General features: G+C 36.5%; 1 protein-coding gene across 1 annotated transcript in view; it reads left to right on the plus strand.

Annotated features, from left to right (window-relative positions):
* Positions 1 to 61: 61 nt before the first annotated feature.
* The window catches only part of LOC306885882 (ankyrin-3-like), a gene marked incomplete at its 5' end in the record, with an annotated part of 90,958 nt that continues 66,989 nt past the window's right edge, over positions 62 to 24,030 (plus strand). The window contains 2 exons of the mRNA XM_079442676.1: positions 62 to 178; positions 22,054 to 22,155. Coding sequence (XP_079298802.1) covers positions 62 to 178; positions 22,054 to 22,155 — 219 coding nt within the window. The remainder of the gene's footprint in view (positions 179 to 22,053; positions 22,156 to 24,030) is intronic.

Below are 24,030 nucleotides of genomic sequence, written 5' to 3' on the forward strand. Positions count from 1 at the left end.
TTTGTGTGAGTGTGTGTGTGTGTGTGTGTGGTTGCTGTGGGGACGTGGCTGATGCTTGATAATGGCTCATGCGGCGTCTCAGATTAAGAAGAATAAAGATGTGGATGTTAACGCACTGGAGGATGAAAAAGAAAGGAAAAGGAAGAGCAGAAAACACCCAAAGGATCAAAAGAAAAAGGTACATGTGCACACACACAAGTTATTAGAGGGAGAGTGATCTGGTTTGTGGGATGGCAATATCTCGCCTGTTACTGCTTGTGAGTTCAGTGTGTGTATGTGTGCGTGTGTTAAATCTGTGCTGCAGTGCCAAGGTTACACTTTACATTTACCGCTCGGCATCCTTCTCACATTATCACACACATACGTTCCATAAACAACCAGCCGTGATGTGTATGTGTCTCTTGTTCTGCGTTCAGGTTAAAAATGAGAGCAACGAGAGCAACACACTGCAGCATGTTCTGAGAGATTTTACTGTCCTCTGAAACGTGTGTGTGTGCGCGTAGACACTCGTGTATTATACATCACATACTGATTTATTGATGTTTGTTCTGTACAGAGTGATGGAATGAAGCATGTGGATGTTAGCAGTGCTGACTGTCTATCATTTCATATCATAGAGACACACATACACAGCCTATATCCACCACACCCAGACAGATCTTCTTCAAAGCTACCTCTGCGGTTGCTATTTGTTCTTATGTTGCTGCTGTGATATTTTAAACTGGAGTGTGTTATGTGATGTGGTTTAAGATGTGAAGGATCCCTGTGGAAGTGATGGTTGGCTGGTTGGCTGCCTCCTGCCTCTCATAACATGTGTCTTACCTGTGAACAACACACTGAGCTATGATCACGTCTGTTGACCTTTGCTATTTTATGATGTGTGTGTGTGTGTGTGTGTGTGAGAGAGAGTGTGACACAGAGAGTGAGTTTCACCCACTGCTAATGTACCATAATTTGTCATGCAAATAAAACATAAAAACACTTAAAAATACAATTGACATTCAACAATATTAATGTTTTACTTTATTAGAAATATTTTTAAGTTTAATATATTTTATTGAAGTACTGGAATTTTTTTATTAAGTATTTGTTGTATTTTATTTTATGTTATAATTTTCTTAGTTACTGACACATTATCTATTTCTTTTCTTTCAGTTTTATTTTGTTATTTTATTAAATGTTATTTTATTTAGGGTTGATATTTTTTGTTTATTTATTTGTTCTTTTCTTACAGTCTTTTTTTATTAATACTTTGGAAAAAAACATTTATCCCAATTAAATGCTTTGAATCCAAAATGAGAAAGGTAGTTTTATGGGTATGTATGGATTGCAATACATAATGGTACAGGAAAAATGAATTTTAACATATTTTCTTGAAATAATAAGAATATAAGAGGAAAAAGTGAGATGAAATGAAATTATGAGAGAAAACTCTCAAAAATCTCATAATAGGTCTCTTTATACCACCGAATGACAAACAGAGAGACATCATAAAGATGGAGGTTAATCTGTGCTGCACTCTTGTATGGAGGAGGTAATTGCCTTGGCATTGTGGGACAGAGACACACGTGCGCTTTCTCACACACACACACACACACACACAGTACATCACATGCATCTAATAGGAGAGCAATTAGGAAGTCTCATTTGCCAAAGAGAGAGTTTGCTTTATGTTGGGTTCTGGGCTGGTCATTTTGTCTGGGTTTCCCATCAGAGTATCCCAGTCCTTCTGCTACAAAACATTCCATGGTAATACCTTTTTTGGACATGTATCATGGTAATAACCCAGATTGGGGACCAGTGGTAATAGTAGAGGAATTGGCTATTGAAATCCCCATTAATCAAGCTTTAACTTTAATATTCAGGAATACGTGTCTCTTTTGATGTCTATATGGTGGACACGACCATGACAATACCATGGTATATGAATATGGTATGATATCATTTTAGTACAATGGTATATATCAAAATGGTTCACTTTTGTCCTCATACAGTGGGATTCTTTGTTTATTTCAGTGTTTGGCTCCTTTGAATTTTCTTGGTTTAGTTTGCTCTACAGATCTCATGGTTTTAAAGCTATGTCAGACAATGTAGATTTCTGCATCCCAGGTTACGCTGAGGGTTGCTGTGGGAACAGGGAACCATCTGTTGTGTTTTGGGAGTCAGGCCGTCTGAGTGTCACTGTCTTGATCTCAGATCAGTCCCAGGGGTGTTGTTGTGATTTAGTAAAAGGCCTCATCTTTAATGGGCAAAGTAGGTGTCCATTTCATGAGGAGCTATAATCACTCATTTTTTTTTACATACATTGATTGTTTGTTTGTTTTTTACTACTACTACTACAAAAAAAATCTGTTACACTTATAGAGTCAGGAAAATAAAATAATCACTGAATTATGAAGCTGTGTCATTGTGGTCTTAGAACTTCATCCTCCTCTGTCACAGCTGGTATAATGTCTACATCTTTTATTACACAAATGGACTGAGCAAAGAAAAGTGTAAAAGATCAGAGAGAGATAGAGGCAGAGAGACCAGCTGATTGCCATTGGCAGAGGTCATGTGAAGGTTAGCTGGCTTCACTTTTGTGCCCCAGGACAGTGTATCCTGCTACAGAGCATGGAGAAGTGAAGATACTGGATCCTCCAGGACATTTCAATCAACTCGCTGATATTCTCAAAAAAATCCAGAGATGATGTGTATCATTTAGATATTGGGGAAAGATTTTTTGTTTTGTGAAAGATTAACAAATATATGGTTTGCTATTTCCTTTAAAACATGTTATAGTATAGTCTCATATATAATACTGTTTTAACGTTGAGTCGTAGTTAAAGCCAAAACATGAGCAAAAATGTGTGGTCAAATTTTAACATTTTAAATATGTTTAATGCAATCATTTTAATGCATAAACCAAAATTGTATATATTGCTGTTTTATTTTTCATCTTTCTAACTTTCTAAAGATGGCTTGATATCATGACATTTCTCACAATTATTTTATACCTTAAATCTGGAAAGTATTATATTATTGTAAATATATCAGAAATCTGTGAAAACTATAGTAAAATAATGCAAAATATAATTAATTTTCATTTTTTTTAATTCACATTTTGTGAAAGATTATCAAAACAATTGTATATGTATTTATTTTATTAACAGATATTTATTTCATGGATTTTCTCATTAATAGAACAGCCTGGTTTTTCTAATAGTGAACTGTACAAATAATTTTTTAAATATTTTAATTTTGATTTATGTTTTGCTTAAATCTTAAAAGGATTTCTTCCTCTTTGTTCCTCTGCCTTTGGATAAAATTGTAAATGCATATGTAAATGTAAAATCTTTTTTTTTTTTTTTTAATTTTCATAACTGTTAACTGGATTTTCTCATACCTTCAACAGACTGGGCTTTCTGATGGTGCATAACTATAATTTTACAGTGTTTACAGTGTTTGTGAACTGGGCAGTGAGAGGTCAGAGAGTTAAATGCTTTTTTGGGGGGTTTGTCCCTGGTGAGCACTCGTGCACCTTGGAGCCCCTGTAGCAGAATTCATATTCGCACATGCACGTAGCCTATGTGATGAATGAGCTTCGCTCCACACCATTAATGAGAGAAGCTGTGTAATAGTGTGTCTTTCTCTATTGCTCACATGCACAAACATGAAGAAGGAATGATGTGGGGGAGGAGAAGGAGGTGATGGAGAGAATGAGAGAGAGACACACACCGAGGGGGAGATGAAGAGGGTGATTTTGTTGGAGAGGTGGAGAAGGGCCCATTATCCATCTATTCAGATGCTTTGTTCTGTATGTATGTGATCATGTGATCACCAGTGATGGGATTGATCATCTCAGTCTTTCTTTCCTTTTTTCTCTGTCTTGCTTTGTAACCATATTTGCTATCCTGCACAAGAAAATTTGTGTTCTGCATCTGTGGCAGTTGCAAGATTGTTTTTCATTCATTCATAGCAGAAGCACATTAATTCATTCATAGCAGAAGCACATCGGCAAGCAACTTCATTTGTGATTGTAATTGAGTAATAGATGATTCCAGGACTTTTGTCTATTATTCAGTAATACACGAGTAGCAGATGTTTAAGGTGTCCATGGTAGGAGAGAACAGATGTAAACAAGTGTATTTATGGTAATAATTGTCTGTGTGTGTGTGTGTGTGTGTGTGTGTATGCGGATCAGGTTTTGCTTACATCCTGCACCGAATGTCTCCACAAGCAAATAGTAAAACTGAAGTCCCAATGAGGAAAATGGCCTTTATGAAACACAAATATATGTGAATAAATATACTGGGAAATATAATGCACTATATTTAATAATACATTTTCATATAGGGAAACTGGTTATATTTTTAGTATACTGCCTGAACCATGTGTGGCTATATATTGATACAAATAAAAATACATATAGCAATATTTATACAAAAAACTGCTCTACATTTTTACATGTAATGTCTTTATTTAAACACTTAATACTTAATTCACTTTCTTTGCGTTAGGGTGCATAGAGATTTGTGTGAGTGTTATATTTGGGGGATAAAAGTCAACAGAAAGCTATGTCCTAATGGGTTTTTATGAAACGTATAGCTCTTTAATTTATTTTTAAAGCTGTAAACAAATATCTTTTACATTTTTAGCATTTGACATTTCTTTGAGTGTGTTTATGAGCTGTATCGGTTGTCTGTTAAAGGTTGATACATGCTTGAGGCTCCATATAGAGCTTCAGTTCCCTGCTGAGAACACTGTGTGTCAGAGGACAGATCACACACTCACACACAACCATACCTCCTCACCTACAGCCATATTTCCACAAGAGTCAAATGTAAAATAAGAGTCAGTACACTGTGGGGCAGAGGATAGATCACACACTCAAACACAACCATACCTCTTCACTTCTATAAGAGTCAAGTGTAAAATAAGAATGAAAATGAGAATGGCACGGTGTTGATGAATTATTGAATCATACACCTCCTCAGTGTCACAGATTCACAGCTACTGTAATAGCAGGCAGTAAACATGCTTTATATGCATGCACAGTACATCTATGAGCTTGATTGTGAATTTCGGTGTTTGTTTGGTCTTTGGTTATGTCCAATTTGCAAACAAATCATAATTTTTTTTAAGATCCAGACAGCTGAATTGATTCCCAAAGCATGTGTCACTTTTCTTAAAACTGTGAGGTGGGTGACAGTTTGGATTCATAATTGTAATTTGATGCACACTGCAGTATAAATTATTTTATTTTTTTACTTTTAAGCAAAGACACATTGATCAAAAGTGACCATAAAGACTTTTACATTGTTAAAGAAGATTTTTATTTCAAATAAAAGCTGTTCATTTTAACTTTCAACTCATCATAGAATCCTGAAAAAATTAATCACATTCCACAAAAATATTAAGTAGCACAACTGCTTGTTGAGTCCCAAATTCTTAGATTGATTTCTGAAGGATCATGTGACACTGAAGACTGGAGTAATGGCTGCTAACAATTCAGCTTTGCCATCACAGGAATAAATTACATTTCAACATAAATTAAAATAAAAACTTTAAATTGTAATAATATTACACAATTGTCACATTGCACACATGAGGAGGACACAGGAACACGCAAACGAGGATGTAACTCGTAGTCTTTAATGACGACATCAAGGCAGGGCAAGACAAGGCAGGGCTCACACAGACAGGAACACCGGGGCGTAACGAGTAGACCAGACGAAATCAAACTGAACAGACAGGACTATAAATACACAGGATAATCATAGATAATTAGACGTACACGGCTGGACAAGAATTAACTAATGATAACATTAAACAAGGACAGGAAACAAACCAAATAAGGAAACATGAGGCGGGAACACATGACACACAGGACAGTGGACTGACAACAATATTGTCAATATTTTTTATCAAATGAATGGTAGCCTTTTGAATGCTATTGTGATTTTATTTAAACTGCTTAAAAATTATTAAAATAATGTACATATGAGACAAGACTTGTTACATAATTCTTTCTTTCTCTCTTTTATACTTAAAATCAGTTTTTTTGACCTCTTATTTAGGAAATTCCCACATTTCCATTTTTTTAATAATATCCAACTATTAATTGTCATGTCAAGTTTAATATAGATCATATTAAACGTGTATGACATGAAGGTGTGTGCAAGTGTGTGTTTTCTTGAAACGTGTGTGTGTGTGTGTGTGCATGAGAGAGTCATGTGATCAGTAATGAGGTTGCCCTTCTCACAGTATATTATTGCTTTTGCTTAGTCAGCAGCACCATGAAAGTCTCGCTGTGTGTGTGTCTTTGAATAGTCCATGACACCACTTGTTTGTAAATGAGTTCACTGGAAATAAGTCTTTCCAAATTACTTTGTTGTAATATATTTTAAAATGTAATTTATTCCTGTTCAGCAGTCATTACTTTAGTCTTCAGTGTCACATGATCCTAATATGATGATTTGACACTCAAGAAACATTGCTTATGATCAGTGTTGAAGACAGTAGTGCTGCTTATATGTTACGTAAACTGTAAAACTTTTTTCAGGATTCTTTGATAAATAGAAAGTTCAAGAATAGAACAGTTTATATTTTATCGGTCTTTTTTATCAGTCAAGTTTGTAGTGAAGCTCTGCTATTCAGGAATCTGTTGATCAAATAATGACAAAGTGTTTCTATATATTCTCTCGCTCTTTCTGTCCGTTTTAATATGTTCGTTCTTTCTGCACTGTAATTCCTTTTAGATCACATTTACTTCTGTCCTGTAAATGCCAGTCAAAGGTACTCTGTCTCATAATGGTCTATTACCCAGCAGCTCTCTATTGATCTTGTTCAGAGTGTTGTTGTATCTCTGGTACATTCTCAGGGTAGCAGCCAGACTGTCTGCCCTTATAAAACTCCTTTACTGTAAACTCAACAGATATGTGTGCATTTGTGTGTGTAGCTTTGAAAGGCTGCAATATAATGTCTGTTTAAAGTTTTATGGTGTGCTGGCAGGTCCTCATAGCTTTAAGTTGTGTGATATTACTTGGAATGACAATATTGTATAATAGGTTCTGGCTAGATTTGAAATGAAACAGTTTAATTGTTTTTAATATATTATATTAATAATCTGTAGCATCTCTTGCAGTAATTTTGATTTGTCCCTCAATTCTTTAACACAAAGGAAATAGATTCATAACCGTTAGCTTAAAGATTAAAGTGGATGACTGATGCAATATCTTGGTTTGTGGTCTACAAACAGCATGTGTGTACATTTGAGATATTTTGAGGTGTGCATAATGTGTGTGTGTGTTTGGGGGCACAGGGGGGAGTAATACAGGCAGATGGCCTTTCCCTCCTCTGTCATCTGCTACAGTCTGAGTGCCAGATATTATCTCACACACACATTTAAACGGAAGAGCATGTGACAGTCATTCATCGAGCATGTGCACTTGATCGTGTATTCTGCATTGGAATATGTTACAAACCAAGCTTATCTTTAAGTACAAGGCATGAGACAGTCTATAAACTGTATCTCAAGATTTTGAGGGATTTTCGTCATAGTGTTTGGCACACAAACAGACTCTGCTGAAGCTTTTGTACTGGTTTTATAATTTGTTTTGGTAGAGTTGGGGCAGTAGTTCAGATTTTTACCCACTCAGGTCCTACCACAAAAAATGATAGATTAATGTATGTATGTACAGTATGTACTATCGTATAAAAAGTACTATTGTTCAAAAAAGATTTTAAAATGTTTTTATAATAAGTCTCTCATGCTCACCAAGACTGCAATTTGATTAAAAATACATATTTTATTAAAAATAGTGATTAAAAATTAATATTAATATTATACAAATATCACACAATTAATTTTTTTTTCTGTTTTAGCAGCTAATATGCTGATTTGTTGCTTAAGAAACGTATTAATTATTATTATCAATGTTCAAAACGATTGTGTTGAATATTTTCATGGAAGCCATGATACATTTTTTCAAGATTTTTTGATGAATAGAAAGTTGCATAAATGTATTTAATAAATTCTGTCATTTGCATTATCAATTTAATGTGTACTTGCTGGATGGAGAGCATATTCATTTCTTAAAAAAAAACAAAAAAACAATCTTCTTGATCCCAAAACTGCAAAAAGCCAAAAGATTATAAAACAATGCAAAGAAAAAAACTTAAAAGAAGCAGTGAACAGCAACCTTCAGCTAAATGATCCAGTACCTAATAATTTCTTCTGTTTGTTTGTAAATGCAGTACTCCCCGTGGAACTGGCTCTTATTTAAAATCAATATAACAGTAAGCATTAAATCATGGCTATTGAATGCTGTACATTGTTTCTGGACATTTTTTCCCGACCTTTTGGACTGTTTGTTGTTATTCTCTCTCAGCAGACTTGTATCATACAGGACAGTGATTAACTTAAACATGATACAGAAATTTCACATGGCTCTCTTTCACTCTTACTGGTCTCCTACATCTCTTACTGTCTCACTAATTCACAAATTATTAAACACACCATCATTATATTACGGCCATGGTCTTGTTATTATTTAGTTCCTTTATTACCAAATTAATCCCGATTTACAGCACTTAAAATACTTGTAAGCCTGAAGAGTTTTTACCTCCAGATGACTTGTGGGTTTGCGGTTCACTCAGACTCTCTCTTTTCTCTCTGACCTAATGATGGAGTTGGGATTATCCTTCTCACCTGATTTTAAATTCTCAGTGAAATTATAATCCAGGGATCCAGCTAATCTCAGTCCCACAGCTGGATGAAGATTGTGCTGAAAATGACAATCTGTATGTATTTTTAATATAATTAATTCCAAATTAAGCATGAATGAAGTATCTACAGAAACATGATAGTATGTTATTAGTAAACATAATAGTGTGTTATTAATTATGTGGCAGTTGCATGTTTGTGCTATGAATATCCATCGAGTAAGAAAATATAGGCTATTGTAGACAATCTCCTAAACAAAATTACATCATGTAAGATTTAAATATCGCATCCAACATCTGCAGACCCTCTGCACCTGGGTGCTGAGGCCACACACACATTTCAGAAAATTCGTTTCAACTTTTTTTTTCACACAGTGTGTGTCAGATGTGGTTTTATGGAGGATGGTGTGGGTCTGTAATGATAAATGCCTTGTAGAAGCATGATTCTGGGTCACACGCTGCTGTTCTGCCTCCAGAGACCCCCACACACACACACTCACAAGTTCATGCATGCCAGCACACATTAACTGCTGCCCCTCAGAGAGAACATGAGAGAGTTTAAAGTGCTTCCAGCTGCCTGAACTCACATCAACTATTCACAACATCTTTGATCGACTCTTTAATTGACTGTTGATCTGTTGATTGGCTGATTGTAGACTTAGTAAATCATTTCATTAATAATATTACTACAACCCGAATTCCGGAAATGTTGGGACGTTTTTAAAAATTTGAATAAAATGAATACTTAAAGACTTTCAAATCACACGAGCCAAAATTATATTCACAATAGAACATAGAGAATATCACAAATGTTGAAACAGAAAAGTTTAACACTTTTATCCACAAAATGAGCTCATTTCAAATTTGATGCCTGCTACAGGTCTCAAAAAAGTTGGCACGGGGGCAACAAAGGGCTGAAAAAGCAAGACATTTTTAAAAGATTCAGCTGGGAGAACATCTAGCAACTAATTAAGTTAATTGACATCAGGTCTGTAACATTATTAGCTATAAAAGGGATGTCTTAGTCTCTCTCAGAAGTAAAGATGGGCAGAAGCTCTCCAATCTGTGAAAGAGTGCGTAAAAAGATTGAGGAATACATTAAAAACAACTCCAGAAACTCATAACCTCGATGCCTAGACATCTTCAAACTGTTTTGAAAAGAAAAGGAGATGCTACACCAATTATTTTGAGACCTGTAGCAGGCATCAAATTTGAAATGAGCTCATTTGAAATGATAAACATTTGTTATGTTCTATTGTGAATAAAATATTGGCTCATGTGATTTGAAATGCTTTTAGTTTGCATTTTATTCAAATTTAAAAAATGTCTCAACATTTCCGGAATTCGGGTTGTACTACTACTACTACTACTACTAATTATTATTATTTTTATTGTTGTTATTATTTCATTAATAATAAAATAACAATTCTTATTAATGTTATTGTTATTATTTAAAACATCCATTATTAGTAGTAGTAGTAGTCCTAGACTTGTAAATAATTGAATTATTAATAATAAGAAGAATTAGTATTATTATTAAATATATATTATACATATTAAATATTAATTTTAATTATTAATTAGTAGTAATTGTAGGATTGTTATAAATTGACTAACTGCAGGATATAATAATAATTCTTCTTCTTCTTATTATTATTATACTTTTACATAATTTGTGCATAGGCAGGCTTAAAGTCAACCTGAAATGTCATTTGCAACCTATTTTATTTCTGTAATATGAAATAATTGTGAGTGAAATAAAAAAATTTAATGAAATAAAAAAACTTGATTTTATCTGTTGTTCTTAAGTTTGATTAAACATTATTATTATAGTTTGATTATTTTTTGTAATAACTTGTGCTGCTTAATTGTTCATAATATGTCCAGTACCATACATCAGCAAAGTAAATGAAGTCAGTTTTGATTTCATGTTGACTTCTGCCATTTTGCCATTTCTTATGTAACAAAAAAGGAGAGTTGACAGTAGTATTGAATCTCTCCACTAGGGCCCAGTGTGAGTCTGGATATCAGGCATATTCTGATGATGTCATGATTTCGGAGGCTTCTTTGCAGTCACTCTGTGTTTGTAGCGCTGTTCATCTGATTTCCTCTGTGTCTGTCATAGACCTTACACGTTAGAAGACTGTTGCCGACGGGCATTGAATTTCACCTTTTCAGCAAACACAGTGAATGCAAACAAACACAACATCACAAACAGACAGACATACATCCAAGCACAGTACTGACAACCTGTCAAATCCAAACTAAGCAAAAATGGAACATTAAATGCTATATATTGCTACATCCAGAATCTGTGTTGGTATTTCGTCATGAAGGAGCAGAGCTCATTTGTCCTTCTAGAATGTAAAATTCTGCCCTATTTCTGAAAGCCTGGCAATCCTTCAGTGCCCATGGGTTTAAAGTAGGTGTAGCCCTTGTGAACACCTCTGTGTGTCGGACTGTATTTGAGAGAGAGAGAGAATGATGACTCTCATACACTCTCCGTGATTGGCTGATGAGGTGGAGGTCATTGAGGGAAACCATCACCACGGTTACCGAACATCTTGAGCTTCTTAAGATCATATTCTCTCTCCCCTCCTCCTCTGTTGCCTTAGCAACGCCACCATCCCAGAACGTAGAGACCTGTGATGCACCCAAAGCATCATGGGATGCCTCTCTGCATAATCAAAGTGAGTGTGTGTGTGAATGCCAGTATGTTCAAGTTCATCTCTATATTTCTACATCTATGTTTTAGAGAGCTTACCATGAAACAGGATCAATAGCATACATTAATAATTTTAGGAAAATAGTGTTGCAGATATGATGTGTTTTAGGAAATAGGTCTAAACAATATTTTAGCGGTTTAAATAAGAAGCTCTTTGGTAAATCACAAAGCTTTTCAAAAACATGTCCAGATCATTTCACACACAAAATAAAAAAACTCAAACACATGTTTTTATTACTATTAAGATTTTTCGATGAGACGTTAAACCGAGGTCTTGACTCTCTGTGGTCACTAAAAATCCCATGACACTTCTCGTAAAGAGTAGGGGTGTAACCCCGGTGTCCTGGCCAAATTCCCTCCACTGGCCCTTATCAATCATGGCCTCCTAGTAATCCCCATCCATTTGATTGGCTCTATCACACTCTCCTCTCCACCTGTAGCTGGTGTGTAGTGAGTGTACTGGCGCCGTTGTACTGTGGCTGCCATCGCATCATCCAAGTGGATGCTGCACACTGGTGGTGGTTGAGGAGAGACCCCCCACATGATTGTAAAGCGCTTTGGGTGTATGGCAATACACAATAAAAGCGCTATATAAATGCATCATTCATTCATTCATTCATTTTTCGTTCAGATTATTGATCTATTTTTAATTTTCATTACTGTTATGCAAAAACTTGACTCTATCATTTGATGGTACATTTTTTATGTTTTTGAAAGAAGTCAATTTTTCCCAACAAATCTGCATTTATTTGATTAATTATACAATAAATAGTAATATTTTGAAATATTATTAAAATGTAAATGTAGTTTATTCCTGTGATGGCAAAACTACATTTTCAGCAGCCATTACTCCAGTCTTCAGTGTCACATGATCCTTCAGAAATTATTCTAATATACTGATTTGGTGTTCAAGAAACTTTGTCTCATTATTATCAATAACTCTACTGTCACTTTTAATCAATTTAATTCATCCGTGCTAAATAAAAGTATTAATTCTTTTAAAAAAAGTGAAGTATGGTAGTATGTGTTTGAATTTAATAAATATTTAAATTTAAATTATATAATTATTAATAATATTATTTAAATTGTAAATTATCCATACATGATGGTAGTATTTGTTGTACATTTAATTTATGCTAAGTTTGAAAAAAAAAAACAATTTAAGTAATTTTCTTTGTACATTTTTAAATTATCATTAAGAATGTTTTTATGAGATTGACCTGTATTTGTAAAAATCTCTAAAATATATTTCTATATTTAAAGTCTCTTAGAGCAAGCTTTAAAATTTATACAGTTAAACTCGCTGTTGAAAAGCAAGAGTTAAATTATTTTCTAAATCATTTATTGTAAAATCAAATTATCAATGGCAGTTAGCGCTCCATATGTTCACACAGTATGTGTCTGTCTGACACACAGCTCTAGGCCACTCCCCCTTTCCATAAACACATGGAGACAATACTGACGATACACAATGGAAAAAAAAAAAACACCCAACGGCACCCAAACAGACACCAAGATATACAGAGCAAGCACAGTATGTAAACAACACAGCCTGTGTCACTGTGTAACGGGCGACACACTTCATCCCTTTGTCAGAGCTACAGCTGGGGTGTGTTTTTACATGATGGTGCGGTGGCCCTAATACTGGGGGAAATGCCCCTAATCCTTTTATGAGCTGCACCATGAACCCTGCATTCAACCTAATAAACCGACCCCACAGCAGTCCTAAACACAGACACACACACATACACGCTCTTATTGTCCAAAAAGCGAGCAGATAAGCACTCAGACAATACAAACGCACATGCACATGAGGGTTTGCAGGGAGGAGGAGACTGCAGAACGGAGGTAAAGGGAGTCCTATTAGCAAATGCATTGGATTCAGCTGCTATATTTGGACCCCCTTAACACCTCATATCACTATTCAAAAGACCCCCACCCTCTGTGTTCAGTGTGTATGACAGAAAGAGAGAGAAAAGCAGAGAGGAAAGCTCATAAAAACATGGCAGCGATGTAAATGATGCACATTTTGTCTGTGTTAAATGAAGATTGGAGCTGGTTCCCATTGAATGAGGAGAAAGGGAGAATAGTATGAGGAAAGAAAGAGATTGTTTTGGCAGAAGTTATAAACAGGGCTGTGAACCGAGAAAGAAAACTGAAAAGCCGATGTAGATTGACACAGAAGGAGAGGTCAAGTTGTAAACGGGAATAGACAAACAGAGAAGGTTGGATTCAAAGTGACTTTGTGTTTACTGTAGTACCGGAGATCATCATATCCTTGTATCTGTACTTGCGCACACATCAGGTGGAAGCGTGTCTTTGAGCATCCTGCTGCCTGGGCATTTTTTCCACACGTCACATGACTGAATGGCACCTTGCTGGCCGCAGAGCTAGAGAAGTAAGTGATCGGGTTTCTGTGGGACTGCAGCAAAAATGGCGGTGGAAGAGGCTGCTGACTATTTTTCACCTGTAAGTACTCTACAAACATGACTGGAATGGTTGGGAAGTGTATGTTGTTTTAAATAGGCGTTTTGGGAAAAGTTAGGAAATGAAGGTTGTCGGTTGAGGATGCTTGGGATCAAGAGATCCTGAAATGCTCTTGCTCTTTATCTGCTCCAGATTTTGTCCTTCAAACCTTTTATCAACATATTTCTTGAATACATGACATATTTGACACTGCTGGGTAATTTTAAACCCCTCTGTGGGCTAAATGGGGCAAAGTCTGATCTGTTGGTCTCGCTGGGCTCAGATTTCTAGATTTTGTTTGCAGAATCCTGCAGACCTAAAGGTCCTCACTTCATGTTTATTTGAAGAGCGGCTTTGTTGTCAAGGTTGAATCACATGCAAAATTAGATCTGCTTCATGTGTGCTGGTGTTATTACCACCATTTTGACATTCATGCTAGTCATGCACTCCAACTCTACCTTTGCTCTAGTGCTTTTTTACTGACCTTTGCGCATGTGTTACCATGCATGCTCACACACCGAGTATCCTGGTGCTTAAAAGCTCTTTGCCATGTTCACTACCGGACCACTTTATCTAATTACCCAACAACGCTCTATAGATTCATGACAGTGTGAATCCACTTCTTGAAGCTATTGTGACTATGGGGCTTCAATTTTATTGTGATGCTGAGGCTGGAGAAACTTAGTCTTGGATTTGTGTTTATAGGGTGATTAACTTAATAACGGTTTAACTTAACTGCAATAATGGGTAGTTTTCCAATTTAAAGGGAAAGTGATAGATTATGGCAACAATTTAGCCCTTTGATAACCCTTTAATCTCGTGAAGAGCGCTTGCCCTTTAAGAATTGTTGTGTTCATGTAATGATAGTGTGTTTAGTTCCTTTTCTTTTTCTAAACAAAGTAGTATAGACTTATAATACTGGTTGTTTATCAGTTATCAGCCATAACATGAAAATAATTATGGATTTGGTATAATCCAGAATTTCAACACTGGCGCCTCTGTACTCTTTGAAGCCTATAGCATATGGTAAATAATTTGACTTATTTTAATTTTAGAACAATGGATATAAATCAGTTCCCAGTTGGAGAATCAAAACAGACATGCTGAAAAGGAGGGATTTTAAAACTAAACAACCAATGTAGCTTCTCTTGTAGAAATGAAAAAAAAAACAGACAGTCTGAACTAACCAACTCCTCTGCAAAAATCAGCCACAAATGGTTCATTCTGACTGTAATGTTATCTTTTACATTATTTTCAGGACAGTATCTGCATATAGTGGCGCTGATATTCAGAGGACAGGAATGTGTGTGTGTGTGTGTGTGTGTGTGTGCAAGTCGCCTTGTCTGCAGCCACACTGACGGGTAGCTTTGTTTTTTTGCCGATCATGCAGTATTTGAGCTCACTGCTTATCTAGGACATGAAGAGACACTGAGACAGAGAGGCAGAGACTAGTGTATTATTGGGTCAGCTGTTTAACTGGTCTAATTCTTTTATGAACAACAGCTGTACAGACATTAACATTTTGTTTTCTGATGTAGTGTTGCATCATTTTTATCAACTATGACCTTTTCTCTTCCCCTTCCTCATGTCTTTCTTTCAGTCCATGTTCTCTGATGTTTTAATAACAGCTGCACCCTAGAGAATGTCTTGCGTAACTCCACTGGGTGTGTGTTTGTGTGTCCGTAACTGTGTGTGTGTGTGAGGTAACAGAGTGTTTCCACTCTACTGTGCGTACTGTACATGCATAGTGTTCACAGAATTTCCCACACTGAAATATTGATGCTTACTATTTTAAAACAGAGAGGCCTTTCACTTCGCCATGCTTGAGATGAATTATACAGTGTGAGGATTTATAAAGATTCAGAGCTTGACACTTGACACACAGGTTGTCACCACTACGGTTTTTCACAGTTAAAAAATTAAGAAACTGTAGAGGGAAAAAATCCTATAGACGGATTAGGTGGTGGCTGTTTAACCTTGGCAAGTGCATAGCAAGATACAAACAATTGTTCTAAATACCTTTGCAATGTCCTGGCAGTGTAGCAAAACTTGTGTTTAGTAAGTGCTCCACTGTGCACGTCTAAAACAAATACCTCTCAAAACTGTCCAAAAAAAAAAACTGTACATGTAAACATAAAGGTTAACGTTTACGGAAAGTAACACTTACCACCGCGTTTTCAAGTCGCAACCAAAACTACACAATGGCAATTAATGACCTGTGTGTGTTTGTGTGTCTATGATGGGACTTTTTAGAGTTTGCATTCAGTCATACATAAGACATTTTGCCTAGTTTCTCACAACCTCCCACGAAAACCACTTTCATATTTTACATAGTGAGAAAAAGTTTATCTTCTGTGGTTTCTGGAGCATGTATGGTTTTTGTGTAATACACAAAAAATACAGATGATTAAGAGGATCTGTTCAGATGAAGATAAACATTGGAAATCACAGAGTTTGAGTGAAGATTGTTATGAACAGTGTTCAGGTATGGAGGTTTTTTGTGTTCTCTGATACTGTTTTGTAGGTTGTATGAATGTTTAGATCTTTTGGATATTATGTGTGTCAGTGCTTCGAGATAGCATTTGTTTAGCAGGTTTAGCGTATACTAGTGCTCAAAAGTTTGAGGTCAGTAAGTTAGTTTTTTAAAGAAACTAATACTTTTATTCGGCAAGGGTGCATTAAATTAATCAAAAATGCCAGTAAAGACATTTAAAATGTTACCAATGAATCCTGTAAAAATATATCATGGTTTTCACAAAAATATTAAGCAGCACAGCAGTTTTCATCAGTGATAATAGTAAAAAATGTTTCTTGAGCATTAAATCAGCATAATAGATTGATTTCTGAAGGATAATGTGACACTGAAGACTGAAGTAATGATGCTGAAAATTCAGCTTTGGAATAAATTTGCTACATTTTAAAATATATATAAAGCTGCAGTCCGTAACTTTTTTTGGTTAAAAATGATCCAAAATCAATATTTGAGCAAGTACATAACCAGTCAGTGTTCAAAACTATTGCCTTACTTAAGCCCGATTCACAACGGTTATCTTAAAATAATGTTTTCTTATTTGAATGTTAAGGGTAGGTTTTCATGGGAAATTTCGAGCATGGCACTGCGTCATTACGTCACGTCTGTAAACATAAAGTTGTCCTAGTAGACTTTTGCATGTGAGGATACTGCAGGCGGCAGATCGTTTATAGCCTTTTCTCACAGCAGCTGGAATAATTAAATGTATCTTTTTGATGGCGGATTGTAATACAGAAAGGGTTATGTGTTTATGAAATACATGTAAATGAAATTAAATTATATTCCAGTTTTAAATGTATTACAGCTTCTGATTACAGATAGCCTGAGATTACACAAGGTTTGTATTTTAAAGAAAACCAGTTCGAAGGGAGCATAGTTTGCTTTTTGGGTTTAAAAGAATTTTAATGGCATGACAATTAGAGATTAGACTGTACAGAAATTGAAATCTACAAGCTAATACACACTATACTCATAGTCACGCAAAGCTGATGTTGTTAACATTAATAAATTGAGAATAAAGTATAACAATAATAATATTTTGCACGGTTTGATGTGATATGAGCTAACCGATCTTTAGATTAAATCACCATTGGTAGTGCCATTTATGGTAATGCTTTTTTCCTCAGTTGGGCTGAACAAGCAGAGTCTGGCAGACTTGTTACCTACTTGTTCAGATGGCAATATACGGTGAAAATTCTTATTTGGGTGATATATTGCAAGACATAGGCTAGAATCTGTGATTGCGAAGTACAGTAAATATCCACACCGGTGCGGTGACTGAAAGCCACACATTCACCCCAAAACATTAGATTTATCATGCCATGCCATGCCAGAGCACATCCCACGCAAGCAAGATAATTCTGCACTCAGCTGCAATTCCAGGTTTTCAAACAGAGATGGCGACAAAGAGGCAAAACTTATGGACTGCAGCTTTAAATAGAAAACAGTTATTTTTAATTTTAATAATATTTCACAATATGACTATTTTTATTGTATTTTTGATCAAATATAAATCAGCATAAGAGACTGAGCATACTTTCCATCTACAGCTTTCATTATACTTATCGTACAGACAATCCCATCAGAGTAATGAGGGGTTAAGAGTCTTGCTCAAGGGTACTATGATAACAGGACAGGAGGTCATTCCTATTCACTGGCAACGCATGCTTTGGATAAACCTACAACATTTATGTTTGAAATCCAGATCTTATCCATTAGGACACAAACACTCACTTTTCTTTGTGATTATATATATATATATTTGAGTGGGTGTGGATGTGGGTGGGTCCCAGCTAGAATCCTCCAAGGAAGGAGTTATGGGTGACAAGCTGGAAAAACTCATTAACCTGTTACCCTGCGCCCCTATTTTTGAGCATTTTGTAAAAAACGATATAACCAAATAAAAATGTCTGTAGCTCTTGAACCCTAAGGTCTATATTTAAAAATCTGGTGTTGTTTGAAACTAGACACTTGATCCTTTGTTACTCTAGAGTCATAATAACTCAAAATTAGTATAGCAATAGAGTAAAACAAGGTAAAATATACATGAAATTGACTCGCGATATGTTTTAATGAAGCTCACTAAGGGAAAAATGGATGAGACTTTCATGCCAAAGGCCTGAAAACACCATAAAGATAAAGCTGAACATCTGACCATGTTTTGATTCAAATTTGAGGATGATACTCCCAAAAATGTAGTTTCTGTAAGCTTTTATTTAAAAAAAATCTAGGCGTCCTTTCAAAAAAGCCATTTGGAGACCCCAAATAGACACTTTGTAAACAAATGTCCAAATGAGTCAAAACTACATAATACATATATGTATATCAATTCAGAACTGCTCTGCCCACCAAAACACACAATAAAAAACTATTTCTGAACAGCATTTGTAGTGCTGACTCATTTAGTCATTTGGTTAGTCTACAAATGGCATTTTTGAAAAAAAACGCCTAAATATTTCCTGAAATAAAATATGAAATAATAAATTTTTTATAGGTAAAGACTTACAGAAAGTACATCTTTATGGTATTTCATTTCAAGAAAAGCTTTGGAAAAGTCATTTGGATATTTTATTTCAAGAAAAGTCTAGGAATCCTTTCAAAAATGCTATTTAGAGACTCCATAAGACACTGCATACTACATATGTATATCAATTCAGAACTGCTCTACCAATGAAACCACAAAAAAACACAAAACTATTTCAGAATTTGAACATAACTAAACAGTCTTTATTCTGAACAATTCCAATAATGAAAACAGTGAACCAAAACAGATTTGATCATTTTTGAACTAGTGAAAACACAAAACATGCAAAATACATTGTTTTTACAACATTTGTATTTTTTATTTATTTTATATGGTGAATATTATGAATATTACTATTTTACTAATATAGTAATAGATTACTATTACTAATATTACTAAATAATAAAAAAAAACAACTATTTACAGTATTTACAGTGGAGGAAGACGCTCTAGCAGCCACTAAAATGGTTTTTTTTCTGACCATCTGGATTCACCAGACCTCTGAAAAGACCGGGAAGAGTGAGAGAAAAAGAGTGAGAAAGTGTGTAAGCAAAACAAATCAAACTTGCAACACTGTTTACATTTTGTACACACACACACACACACGCGCGCACGCACACACACACAATAACCGGGACATACCCACAAACAAACACACCCACCCACCCACACGAACAAAACTCATGTAATCCCCTCATATTATCCCTCTCCGTTGTCATTTTTAGAATCTAAAACAGCTAACATGAAACAAAAGCTGCAAATACATGATAAAGACACATAAACATTCAAGAGGAGGGTGGAGACACTTACGTGCTAATGCTATCCACGCTTCCCAGCGATCTCAGCGCGTATTCGGCTACTAAATTAGCCATTTTTCTCCCCACGTCCTCCAAAACACCACCAAACGCCACAGAAACACTTCTCAAGTCGAAGATCCACGATGGAGAGATTCAGATGTGAGCTTTGGACAACATCTGTTCGCTGATAGCCAGTCTGTGTAGCGCTGCGACGCCATTATGTGTACGCTTCATGCGTAACCCGAGAGCGCACGAAAACACACGGACAATACGCCGAGCTATTCTCTAAACAATCTTACGTAAACTATTCAAACTGTCAATCACTGTAAACGTCCTTGTGGTTGGCTAACACTTCCATCCATCAAAACTGTGCTGGCGAGGCATTGGCTGGGTTCAAACACCCCTATTGTGATGTGTCCGGATTGACACCTCGCTGACCCATTCACGGACGCGCTTACTGTCCCGGGTTATAACAGCTCCTGCGATTGAAGGAGAGAGACGAGGGAGGGCTATTCTTACTCGGAAGAGACGATTCTGCTGGAAATAGATGGCGTTTCAAAGCTGGAATACGAATTATAATCGATATTTATTGGAAAATGGACGCTATCGATAACTATAACTCGAATCGCTTATGTAAACAAAGGAGGATCTATCGTGTTTTCCCCTATTTTTTCGTTGTTTTGGATTAAAAAGTGGATGCATTTTGAAGAGTGGACCCTTCTCTTGAAATGTATGCTGGTGTGTCTTGGAATAGTCTGAGCTGACCAGCGCTATTGGCGATCAAACGTGAGTACTGCGGTTCGCTTTGTTCATTTTAAATGGCCGGTCTTTCAGCATTTCTGTTAACCCTTTCCTCTCTGGTGTATTGATTTCAAAAACAAGCTCACATCGTTAATCTTGAGTGTTTTAGCTTTCAAATGATATATAGTTAATGATAATTGATTGAATATTGTTCTAAAACAAAGGTAATAAAAAGTCCGACCACGCCCGACCACGCCCTTCCGGCCCGCCCGCGGGCCGATGCGGGTTAACAGGTTAACTCAGAAATAAGAGAGAAAAATCACAAAACGACCAGGACACACATACAATATCCTTTCTCTCTCTGTCTTTTTATTGTGTGTGTGAGGGGCAGAATTTGTTTACTGTAAGCATTACCCTCTGTGTGCTTTTAATCCATCATTTCATACAGCACAGACTGTAAGTGTCTGATGATACACACACTCACACAAAAAATGGAGGTTTCCCAGTGGAACAGGTTGAGTAAATGACTAGCTAATGAGCTTAGAGTTCATTATGAGCCGTGAATCTCATACTAGAATATAGAAGCATACACACACCATCAAAAAACACACATTTGTCCTTTTCTGTGCGATGTGCTCTGGTTGCTAGATGAATATGCATGTCATTTATCTCTGTAATACACCAGCATAGTCTCTTATTGTCAAACTCAGTTGAGTTTCTTTTGGAAAGTGCGCCTTTCTTTCCAAATCTTCTTGCCAGCGCACACACATTGATGTTAGATATGGGGAGGAGTTTGTCCTAGGTTTAGTGAGAACTAAATATAGCTCTCATTTAGAGGAATTCCCCATGTGAGTGTGTGTCTCTGAGATAACCCTCTCCTACTCTTTATAAAAATGTGTGTGTTTATATGTGAGTGAGGTAAACTGTATTGAAATTTTGCTGTGTGTCCTCTTATGTCAAGCGCAGTGTCCCCAAATCAAACTGAGGCTGACAAAAGAAGACACATTCACGAGGCACACACACATACACTCCTCGTGTTTTCTCCCAAATCCTGCTCTCATTCTCATATACGCATGAGAAGAGAAAACTAATTCTGAGTGAGAGACCAAAAAGATCATGAGGGAAAGTGGGCGGAAACCTGTGTCAGAATAATAGCTGTTATTTAGTGTTCTGTTCCGTATCCGTTGATGAGAGACAAGAGCTGGTTTTGGCTGGATCTTTAGCTGGAACGCTGAGAGATGGGCTGCCAATGTTTTAGGTGTTCTGTGCAACTTTGATCCTCTGTCATGCTGCGATGGTAGTTTCCCTGTTGGACGTCGACTGGTAGACTAAAGCTGATGCTTCCCTGGATATGTGTGTGTGTTTGTGGAGACAAATGGCACTGAGTAAAGATGGAGTTGGTATGATGTTTTTAATTTCTTTGCCTTTCACTGAGCTGAAAGCTGGAAATATGTTTGTTTGGTTTGTTTATTCTTATCCGGATTTGACCTAAGTTGACCTGGATTTGACCTTTGACCTTGTCAATGGAATAATCATCTTCTGCATTTTCTCTCATTTCTTGCAGTCGGACAGCAATGCCAGTTACCTGCGAGCAGCGAGGGCAGGGAACCTTGAGAAGGTCCTCGACTACCTGAAGACTGGTGTTGATATTAATATCTGTAATCAGGTATGAATCATTTTTGTTAGCATGTGACAGGATGTAACAATATCATTATCATTACTGAGAATGTTGGAAGTAAACACTGAAAAAATTTCCAGTGTGACAAAATGTCATTTTCATCTGTAGCTGGACTGTGTTGCTGTTGGTTTTGCTGTACTGTACATTTTTACGTTCAGAATACACAGCTTATCTTCCATATATCTATGATAGTTATGATGTTGTAAAGGATTAGCCCTTATTTTAATTTAGCTTTTAGGTAATCTATTCTCAAGATTCGATATTTACATGATTAATCGATATTAATCAAAACGTCCAACTTATACCTTGTTAACGATACCTCATTAACGACTTGTCCAGCCAGCATTAAAATCAGTACGTTATCCCTTAACAATTCGGTTTTATTCCCGTGGCCACGATAATAACACAGAATTGATTAGGTAAATTTTGAGCATAAATAACGCAATCTTTGGCAAATAGTTTAAGACTTGGAAATCACACAGCACCAGACAAAGATTCCTTAATAAACCTAAATTTATTTGCTACTCTACAACACTACTAAGCTAACATAACACAAAACATTATATGTAGACATAAACACACACATTGCAATGACTTGTTTTGATCTGAAGAGAGTTCTAGTGCTCGTTTTCAAGAATGCTCTAACTTCAACCTGAGGGAGTCACAACCAAGGAACTTTACTATCTTTACACTTAAAGATGAATGCAACCAGTTTCCAGCAGCATTAAGGAGATTTGTTTGATATTACTTGCTTTAAGTTGAGTTTCCGTTCCTTTCCTGGTCGATGGAACCCCGGGTGCGGATTGGCTGCTGAAACCGCTGTTGCGTGATGTCACTGGGGATGCCCTCTTGCGATTGGTTGGTTTCTTTGTGACGTAATGATGCTCTTATGAAGTCTATGGCTGTGTCCAAATTCAGGGTCTGCATCCTTCGGAGTACTCATTTGAAGGATGTTACGTCACAGCGCCGCGGCGAAGGCTGTCCAAATTCGTAGGATCCTTCAAATGCGGCCCACAAATACGTCCTCCTTTTCCCCGAATTGGAAGGATGGGTGTGGTGGATCCTTTCCCGTCCTACCTATCCCATGATTCTTTTCGGCAGAGCGTAATGGCGGACGAAGCGAGCGGTAGCGGAGTGGGAGAGGAGTTTCTCTGACAAAACAAGCTAAAGTTTATGCTTCGGCTCAATGAATTTGTAGGAGAAATTAGTAGAATACTTAAAAACAAATAAAAATAGGCTATAATGGCTTACTTGGATGTGACTGTCTTGTAGTCTGATATAAAAAACTCTCCGACAACGAGCAAAGAAAGTATTTAATTTATTTAATTGCTTTATTTCTTCCAAAAGAATTAAAATGAGGAGAATAACTCTTTGTTTGTCCATTTTCCCGCTTCTTGCTTGGCGCTGTCACGGTTGCTAGGCGACAGGTTATGAGCAACGGGTAAGGGAGGGAACTGAAAGAAGGGTAGGCTGTCCAAATTCACAAACACCGACTTCCGGGTTTTGCGGACGTCGGAGGATCCCTCCTCCTTCAACCTAAGGAGGATGCAGACCCTGAATTTGGACACAGCCTATTTCAGTTCTTACGGCTTCAGATGTTAAAGTTTCTTTAGAAGTTTGACTAAGTCTTGATAGTTGTTCACTGCTAGGCCAGATATTAATGGCTGGAAGCGCTTAACAGCGCGATCAGAGCAGGAGCCGAAGTTTCAAACAGCGCGAACAAGCAAAGAGAGACACGCACCAAAGTTGGGTTTCTGTCTTTATTGGGCTGATTTCAGTCTGCGCCTTTTGCTGTTTGATCCAATCACAAGTGTTTCTGTAGGGCGGAGCCCCGCCCTGCACGGCTGCGTGCAGTTTTCCGTG

This window comes from Barbus barbus (genome assembly GCF_936440315.1).
Source record: "Barbus barbus genome assembly, chromosome: 20".
Classification (NCBI taxonomy): domain Eukaryota; kingdom Metazoa; phylum Chordata; class Actinopteri; order Cypriniformes; family Cyprinidae; genus Barbus; species Barbus barbus.